The sequence below is a fragment of the Diospyros lotus genome, chromosome 2 (assembly GCF_014633365.1).
Source record: "Diospyros lotus cultivar Yz01 chromosome 2, ASM1463336v1, whole genome shotgun sequence".
In the NCBI taxonomy this organism is placed as follows: domain Eukaryota; kingdom Viridiplantae; phylum Streptophyta; class Magnoliopsida; order Ericales; family Ebenaceae; genus Diospyros; species Diospyros lotus.
Window position 1 is genome coordinate 44,473,688 of NC_068339.1, and position 10,240 is coordinate 44,483,927.

At 35.0% G+C, this 10,240-nt stretch overlaps 1 protein-coding gene across 1 annotated transcript; it reads right to left on the minus strand.

The window, feature by feature from the left end:
* Positions 1-4,741: 4,741 nt before the first annotated feature.
* LOC127794962 (serine acetyltransferase 5-like) lies at positions 4,742-6,338 on the minus strand. Its single transcript, XM_052326305.1, has 2 exons — positions 5,718-6,338; positions 4,742-5,476 (listed from the first exon to the last, which is right to left on the minus strand). Exons 1-2 carry the CDS (start codon positions 6,321-6,323, stop codon positions 4,985-4,987), a joined length of 1,098 nt encoding a protein of 365 aa, XP_052182265.1. The 5' UTR covers positions 6,324-6,338; the 3' UTR covers positions 4,742-4,984.
* Positions 6,339-10,240: the final 3,902 nt, after the last annotated feature.

Below are 10,240 nucleotides of genomic sequence, written 5' to 3' on the forward strand. Positions count from 1 at the left end.
CTTCCTTTTTCTTTTCTTCTTTCTTCTTCTTCCTTCTTCTTTGCGCCTCCCCTGCAATGCACGAACAGCTCGCGCTAGTTGCCACACTTGGTCATCGCCTTTGCTAGCCATTTCCTGAGCCTTCGACGATCAAATCCGTGATCCCCTTCTTTCTAGTTGTCACCGTTCATTAGATCGGGCCTTTTATCGGTCGTCGCCTGCTCGAGTAGCCATTACTGTTGTTTGCAGCTGCAGCTGTCGTCTTCACCAGTCGCTGGCCACACCGCCCGCTCGCGCCACCCGCGCCACCAGCGGTTGCTCTACCGGCCTCTAGATCTGGCCACACTGTCGCTGCTTGTTGTTGTTATTAGATTTAAAACTAGATTTGGGCTGATCCAACCAGACTAGATTCGATCCGACCCGACCCATCTCTAATCCGGTCAGATCTATTTAGTACCCAAATCTATCATGCCAAGACCCTGATCCCGATGCGGTGCTTACATAGTCTTGAATGTCCAATATACCCCATGGTGCTTCTTTGTCTCTTACTTCATCCATGAAGAATGAGTTATTGATTTTTCTGTCATCCACAGAGTTTTTAATGTCAGAAATGCCTCCATCCTCCTGGCCCAGTTTCCGGCAAAGGACCTATTTGAGGCAGCCGTTACACTCACTATTGAACCTTTAGCTCAGCTTCAAGATCTTGTTTACGGCCGTGTGTACCATATTCTTACATTCTAACAACATGTTAGTGATCTGCAAGCTTATCTAACTTTATTGCAAGAATTTGCAAACTATTATGCATATCCTCAAGCTGTTCCAAATTGGTTTCACCCACAACCCAATTCAAATTCATTTGTAGAAAATGCCTTATTTCCTAATTTTTCAAAGGATATTTCTCTACCTTATCCCTCCAATACTAGTAGTAGCTAATGCCCACTCCGAGATGACGTCAATGAACTTGGACCTGTCGTGTTCGGCAATCATCGTCGGCACTGAGCATCCGCAACATTTTAAGCTATCAGTTTCTATGGTTTGACTTATTATTTTTTTTTCTTGTATACATATAATATGCCAAATTTTTATTGACGAATTTATTCAATTGGAACGTATTAAACATGAATTAAGTCTCTCTTGAATATTTTTCATATGACGAATATTTGACTATATTTAAAATATATCAAGCCGAATAATACTCGTACTTTTATCGTATCAAATTTTTCTCACTCGTCGAATTACTAACAAGGGAGGAGACCAAACTTTCCTCCTATTTTGGCCTTCGAATAAATCGGATACGGTCACAAGTACTCTCAAGCAAACACACGGCTAGTCCTCACCAAATAAAATATTTTTACCTCCACTAGGAGTTGATCCCGCGCCACTCTTAAAGAAATTTGAGAACTTTACCGCTTGCGTCATGTCTTGAGAAAAAGACATCTTTAGGGAAAAAAATTATTTAACATTTTTTTTTCATTGATATTCTTGACATTCTCTTCTTAAGCAAAACACTTTAATCCAATCATCAAAATTATAACTGAATTGATAATGTTTGTCGATTAAAGATTTCAAATTTCAAATTTGAGGCTACGATGGTGGTGACAATTGCTTGAATGGTCACTTTGTTTGAGTAATGGGTATGGTTTAAATGTCGCTCTCTAATATTAACCTTTTCAAATTAAAAAACAACATATTTTGTCCTTGAACACCTAGAAAGTTGTTTTTTTTTTCTTAACTAGTATGGGAAGAACAATTTTTAAACCTTGTTGCGTAGACTGCGCATGCTATTTTTATACATAAGATGCTAAGTTGGGATTCAAAAGTATTAGGTTGTCTTCTCCTTACTTTTCAATTTTCAATTTTGAGTTTTAAATTTATTTTCAATTTTCTATTTTATTAATCCGTTTTTAGAAAATTAAAAACGCGTTCTTTTTAAAATTTTGAAAATAATTTTTTAACAATATTTTATTCAATAAATTTGATTATTTAGTAAATTAAAAATATTTAATGTTAAATTAATGAATTTTATAATATTTTTTATTATAATAATAAAATATAAATAAATAAATAAATATGTTTTGAATTTAAAGTTTGTTTTGAATGAAAACACTCAAAACAACTTTTTGTTGTTTTAAGTTTTCTTTACATTTTTTTTAATTTTCAAAAATATATTTTTAAAAACAATAAAGAGAACCCGTTTTTATTATTTTTAAAAATCGAAAACTAAAAATGACTTAAAAACAGCGAAAATAATACAACTTTAGGTGTATAGTTGCGGACTTAGGTTGCATAGAAATAGAAATTGAAAATAAATATGATAAAAAATAAAAATAAGGAAATAATATTTTTTTAAAAAAGTAAAAATAGAAGACATACATTAGTTTTAATATATAGTTGTAATGAGATATACATTAGAATTTCCATGTATTTTAGTAAGGGGTTATTTAAAAAAGTGTGATGATTGTACTTTGTTTTTAACACTCAATTACTCTAATTAGTTGATAATAAATAATGTGACCCCTAATTAACTTTTGCCTTTAGTTTTTTCCTACTCAATATTTGAAACTTTATATGAAGCACTTAAAGATTGACAATTTTAACGATAAGAAAATACAATTTTATCAGTAGTTTTGTACATAAATTACAATATGAAATTATTATTTATTAGAAAATAATTACAAGTTAGATGTCATACCATTATAACATAAAACTCAATTTACTCGAAACATTACCCCTCGTAAATATAATTGAGGTGAATTAAGGATGTAAAATAAAATGATATATTATCTCGAATTATTTGATTCTGAATTTGGAAGTAAAAATTAGAGTTGTTTATATGAAAACTAGGAACTAAGAAATAAAATTATTTTTGAAAAACTAAGAATTAGCACATTATTTTAGGAAATATTTTTTTTTAATTTTTAACTCCAATTTTATAACTAAATTTTTATGTTTTAAAAGGGCATAACATTTATTTTCAGAAAATTTAGAAAACATTAGAAATTATGATTTTTATTCATACTACAAAGTCAGAAATGTTTTAAAAAAAATGATTTTTTAATTTTTTAATTAAGATATTTAATTACTTAATAAAAACTAAAATTAAAAAATATCAGTAGTTAGATAGGTATGGGCCGGCTTAGGAGTGCGCCTAGATTGCGCCCAAAAGGCTTTAGAGGCCTAGCTTCGACCAGCTCTTGAAGAAATTATATTCTAACCCAAACTTGTATAACACTGTGCCAATTATATTGGTTTTATTATTAAAATATTGATTTTATTGGATATATTAACCAAAGTTTGGACAGTCATACCCTTAAAGAAATTTTATTCTTGAAAATCAGTATTAAGAATATATCTAACAAACAATCAAACAAGTCCTTAGATGTCAAAGACTCGCATTTTATGAGTACTAAATGGGTAAATTACAAGACAAAAATACTCAGCTTTCAAGTTTGTATAATTTCAGAATAAATTTTTTATTTTTACAATTCACTACCTAAATTTTAAGTTTGTTACAATTTTACAACAAATTTTTAACTTTTATAATTTATTAACTAAACTTACAAGTTTATTACAATCATAGAGAACTATTAGAGATCCTTAGTTTTTATCGTGAAAAATAAACAAACAAAACATGATGTGGACGGTAATATAATTTGTTTTAAAGTTTTTTTTTTTTTTTTCACTTCTTTTTGTTTTTTTTTCTTAAAGGTGGGTTAACTTTTTTCAACATCTGTCGTGTGATTGTGACAAACTTACAAAATTTGACAAGTGAATTGTAAAAGTTAAAAGTTAATTATTAAATTGTAGCGAACTTAAAAGTTTAGCTAGTAAATTACAAAATTCATTTTAAAATTATAAATAACTTTAAAAAAAAATCAAAAAATTTCTAGTAATAAATTGTGTGCATATTTGTTTTTGGCTCATATCCCACAATTTCAAAAGGAATAAGCCAAACGAAGTGAATTTTTAACCCTCAATCAGGTCAATAACATGAATGGAATAGGATAACCTAACGCATTATCAAGGATAGAGAAGCTTTTTTTTTTTAGGATAGAGAAGCTTTTCATATTTCAACCCTCAATAGAGACATAAAAGATTTTGAGTCTTTCTACAAGTCTAGAGAAGTTGACAAACAGAGTTAGAGAATAAAGATTAAAAAGGCTCACAGACAGACATATGATTGGTAAATTGTGGGCAAATTTGCTTTTGCCTGGGATTAATCGATCCTTTTGACCATAGTGATGATGTCTCCCAGTCCCAACATCACCACTAACATATTCTCCCTTGGCAAATCACGAGAAAGTGGGGCAGCATATATATATATATATATATATAATGGGCATTTAAGAGGCACTGTCCGCACCTGAACGAGCATTTTGGATTCGCGAGGATCCAAGACGGACGGGGATTCTGAATACAAATAAATCATCGATGACTCGTCGGGAGGAGGATTCTTAGCCGCCGCCGCCATCATCATCATCATCATCATCTGGATTTTAACCAAATAATCCCTGTTCTATTCACCGGGATTCTTAGCCGCCGCCATCTTCTTGCACCATTATAGGATCTGGATTAACAAAATCCCTGTTCGATTCACCCACCCAGATTCAAATACCCAGAAATCTAAAAACTAAGAATAAAAGTTTAATTAATCTCGTTTAATTTTAGTAATTACTAGTTTCTTAATAATACATTCAATTCATTTTAGTAGTAATTATTTGATTGAAGTCGAGATGAAATAAAAGTTTAATTAATCTCTGACTATCAAGAAAAATATAATTATTATTATTATTATGAAGTATTCATTTTCATTCAGTATCGTCATCCCCCGAAAAAACAAAAAGGAGATTATTTTTATTTTTCTTTTCCCATGATCTCTTGAGGCAAACCAAAAAAAAAAAAAAAAACGATAATCTAGTACAACGCAGGCAAGCCTGCACGGCGTGCATCATCGCGATCAGCGTCACTAACCAAAATCAACTTCATCGCGATCAACGTCAAGGGCTCAAATAACATAATCAGACCAATGAGAAATGAACGACGTGTGATCCATAGACTCTCCCGGTACGTCCGCATGCACCTTAGGCTGTTCCCTCCCTCCCACCAGCCTCGCCGGATTCCCTACCGCCGTCGTCCACGGCGGCACATCAATCAGCACCAGCGAGCCCGCCCCGACCTTCGCCCCCTCCCCGATCCTCACGTTCCCCAGGATCGTTGCCCCGGCGCCGATCAGCACTCCATCGCCGATCTTCGGATGCCTGTCGCCGCCGGCCTTGCCCGTCCCCCCCAGCGTCACGTGGTGCAGAATCGACACGTTGTTACCAACCACCGCCGTCTCGCCGATGACCACTCCCGTCGCGTGGTCAAGCAACACGCCCTTCCCGATCCTCGCGGCGGGGTGGATATCCACGGCGAAGACATCGGCCATCCGCGATTGAAGCGCCAGCGACAGCGGCTTCCGGTTCTGGATCCATAATTTGTGTGCCACACGATGCGCCTATTTACATAGGCCGGTAACAATGAGATAAATTGAACTCAAATCTAAGAAGAAGTCTACTTTTAGACTGAGATCGGCAACAATTAACCTATTCATCCTAATTAATTTAGTTTATCTACCAAAATTTGTGACAAATTCTACCTGGATAACTAAAATAGTTCCATCAATCTAATCGACAAAGATGGAGGAAATACGAACAATTAACCAATGGATTTCAATAAATTTGGATTATCGCCAATACCTGAATCGCTAGAAAGCCTTTGTAGTTGAGAAGGCAGTGAGAGAACGAGGTGCAGGCCGGATCGCGATAGCGGGCGGCTCGGAGGTCGGCGACTGTGGCTGCGCGGATGGAGGCGTCGGAGGACAAGGTGTTGAGGAAGAGGTCGTAGAGGAGCGTGGAGAGGAGAGTTGAGGAGCAGAGCTTGTTGCCGAGATGGAAGGAAAGAGAGCGACCGAGAGAGGAGTGAGAGATGATCGTAGAGTAGAGGTAGCTGGCCAGAGCCGGCTCGGCTTCGGCGTCTCGGCGCGCCTCGGCTTTTATCTGGCTCCACACCCAGGCCTCGTCTTCGTTGCCGCCGGAGGCGATGTCGGTGGACGATATCGCCGGAAGCGATGAAATGCTGATGTCTTGCACTGGCATTGTTGGCGGTTGGGTCAGCGGTGGAACGTGGAAGACAACGCCTGGATAACAATTTCGGCTTCTGTTTATAGCAGAATCAGGCACGCCTGGTTTTACCATAACGCCCCCCGGTTTTGGTCTTGGTGGGATAGGGTTTGGAGACCTCGTGGATGAGGCACACGGGGCCTCTAGGTGCGACGCAAGAACGAACGGCTGTGATGATCCCATCTGATCCAATTGATTCAACGTTATGAATTAACGATAAGAGTGTCTTCATCCCACTCCCACACAATTACACTAGCAAGCAAATAAATAATTGAGGTCCAAAGGTCAACATCAAATGTAATTAGCACTTCTCTACTTGATGCTGATGCAGTACAAATTTAGGTAGTACTGAGGCCCTTCCCTGTTAACGTTTATTAGATCGAAAGGTGATGTGTAGTCCGATGCGGCACATATGGGTGGATGTGAAGGGGTGAGGCCTACGCCCTCTTTTTAAGTTTGTCGGCATTTGCATAGGATAAACATCATATCATCATCATCATTTTAAATTACACATTATCACTCGTGTTTCTCATCGAATTATTCTCGAATCATCACGAGAAAAATAAATCAAGAATGTGTCTGGACGATTAATTTTTTTTTTTTTTAAATTGTGTCCACTAACACTTATCAAGAACCACTCCCAAAAAAAATTTTTACCTCCCCCAAAAATTGATTTCACACTAACAGTTTCCGACATGACTTTTACAACCTCCTTCTTTCCTACTCAGCTATGTCCCTGGGGCTAGGACAAACATTATTGATATGCCCCATAAATAACAAACTTATATGATAAGTTTGATTCAAAATCTATAAATCAACAATCAGTTCAAGCGCATGTCGAGAGGCCAAAATTCACAAACCAATAATAAAAAATCAAATTAATGAGAAAAGCTATATAGAAAAATTAGAGAATTAATTAAAGTAAAGTAATGGAACAAATCAATTAAATATTTGAAGACATAATTGAAATGGCTGCATATTAAATTGGAGGTGAAGTTGTCTGCATAATAAACAAAAGGAGTTATGCTATTCGGCCACTCTCAATGTCACCCTCAACACCACCTTTGATATATTGCAATTTATCGACTCCAAAATATTGTGATATGCCAAGATATTTTGAGCGGCTCCGAACTCATTATTTCAGATTTTATCTCATCTCTCTCTCTCTCTGTATCTATCTATCTCACTCACCCTCGACTTTGAAGGAGAAACGTGTCGTTGTCGCCACCGCTGTTTGCATTACCGTTGCCCATACTTGGTTGACCTCGGCCTTGATAGAGAAACCTGCCACCATAGTTGCTCACTGTCTCCATTGCTCCGATTTACAAGGAGGTAGGTCTCTCCTAGAATAATTTTCAACACATCTATCATATATATGTATATACACATTTTTTGGGTTGGGCTGAAACTTTAAGCATAAATCTACGGAGTTTTGGCAGTTGGATCTTGTTGGTTTTTGGGTATATTTGTCGATGGGTTCTTGGGTGTTGAGCGATTGCCTCTAATCATCAGAAACCACCGACCACGATGGTCGGTGACGACCGACAATGCATTTTTTAGATTGGCCAAAAATTAAAACTCAAATCTATTAAAATCCAACTGTTAATATACATATATATACACATAATTATTTTAGTTTATATTGTGAATGTTGATATTTAATATAATTTTTAATTATAAATTTGTATTGAAGATGGGGAATTTGAATATTCAATTTGTGATATTTGAATATAGTGAAATTTAAATGTTAATAAATTAAATTAATTTGTATTTGTTTTGTGAATCTTTAAATAGAAATTATTAAGTTTATTTAAGAATTCAATGGTAAATAATTATTGTTAATTTAATTTGAATTCAGATATTTATTAATATATATTTTAAATTTATATTAAATAAAATTTAAATTATGTTAATTTTTTTATAATAAATTAAAGATTTTAAAATATTCAAAAATTTTGAATATTTTAAATTTTTATATTTTATAGTTTTTAATTTTTTTCAAGTTACAAAAAAACTAAATATTTTTTGTATAAGAAATAAAAAGATTATCATAGTAAAAATCAAAAGTATATGAGCCTCAAAAGGTTGTAGGTTATAGCAAATCAGTGTTCTCTTTTAAGTTTTAAAAGAAATTTAAAGATTTTAAAATATTTAATTTATTATAAAAAATAATTAATTTTAATTAGATTACTCTTGCTGTAATTCTATTTTAACCCAAGTTAATATTGTGATTGATCTCTGAAAATAATTTTTTTTCCTGTACTTTTAATTCTTATTGCAAAGTTATTGACCCAAATGTTTAAGTGAAATAAGAGAAACAGAAAATTAAAAAAAGAAAAAGAAAAATAAAAATAAAATTTATTATCCTAGAAGACAGAAATACATGGAAGTCTAGAATTCATGTAGCTGACCCCACATAGTGGGATAAAGGCTGGATATGTTGTTGTTGTTTAAAATTTATTATCCTAGAACGAGATTACTTACAAAATTAAAATCAACCAAGACCTTTGTCCATGTTTGGAGTTGGTTGACCGTGATTCGTAGACCTGCAACGAAAGAATGAATACAAATGCAAAGAGGAGGACTAAATAGAACCAATGATGGAAAATTTTTACGTGATTTGACCAGAACGATGCCTATTCTAAGACTATTCCCTGGTTATTCCAGTAGAGTAACAGTATATTATTGTTGTTCATCTCCTTTACAATGGTGTTTTGACCTATATTTATAGTATGAGATGTTTACAATTTTCATAAAATTCATAAATATAAGCATAATGTTATGAGAGACAAAGTGTCCTTATCAATTCCATAAAATCGGGAGTGGGTTTCGTATTTCCAGGAATCTGATTTGCCTCAAATAAAGTAGGTGGGTCTCAGCCTCCGGTTTGTAACGCCCCGTTTTCTCAGAACGAGCACTACTTCGAGATTTCGGGAATATATATTTTTTTCAATATCAAACACACAACATAAGTCTCTCAATACACATACCTTCATCATAATCATTTCCTGACAATCCCGATCGTACCTTCTTAGCATATCAAAATTTAATAATTAATAGACTAAGACAGGTATTATCAATCACATCAGCGGAAGCAAGATCGAAACCTTAATGATATATATAACTGACAATTCCTTTTACAATAACCCAATCGATGTTTCATATGAAAATACCAAAATATTACATAACCTCTGAACATCGTAATCATAGACAAAACCTACGAAAACTAAACATAGCAGCTACATCTCAATGACATTCTTTCCCTTGGCGCTACTGCATTCACCTGGGACGTTTGAATATTCCAGGGACATAGTCCAAATTAGATGCTGAATCATCTAAGTGAGAGTTCAAAAATATTTTCATGAAGATATGTAAAACCATACATAAAATCGATAAATCCTGACATGCCCCAGCCTAAGAGAATCCCACATAACACTTAACTCTAACCGGGGAAAATGCAATCTCTTTAAAGGCGACATGACCACATCGACCCATTGGCAAACCAATCATGCTTAAGAGGGACAACCTCGACATGTGAACCCGGGAATCACCCCATTGTCATTGTTAGGTTTTACGCTCCTACTCAAAAGCATTCCAAAACTCAACACAACCCTAGCCCCAAGAGTGTCACATCAGCACTATCCCTGAAATTCACAACACCTCGGCCTTAATGCTATTGCTCAAAGGAACCTGGGATGGTGTCCACTCTCAGCCCCGCCACTTGAGTACCGTAGGGTGAAGTCTATCTCAGCCTCGTCCCAAGTGGGTCACATAGCATTAACCCTTGGCACGCATTACGAGTGTTAACACTCGAGAGCTACGTTACAGGTTAACAACCCACATCCCACATGGACAACACAACATGCCAATGCCGAAAATCATAACATGCATAACTTAAAATCAACATTTCGATGTATGCAATTTATCGTACGAAATTCAATGCATGTGTAAATAACCGTTTGGACAAACCATCACAATAAACCAAGCCATAGGGATGAACACTCACAGTAAACCATTCACATGCTACTATAAGTTTTTTCGGGTAGAACTACTCACATTTAGGCGCAATTCGGATTTTTCTTGAAAAGCGCGGTACGCCT

Excerpts from the sequence above, each read along its gene's own strand:
- LOC127794962 (XM_052326305.1), bottom strand. The coding sequence starts at position 6,323 with ATGGGATCATCACAGCCGTTCGTTCTTGCGTCGCACCTAGAGGCCCCG. Across the intron at positions 5,477-5,717 it reads AAGGCTTTCTAGCGATTCAG|GCGCATCGTGTGGCACACAA; the intron begins GTATTGGCGATA and ends CTATGTAAATAG.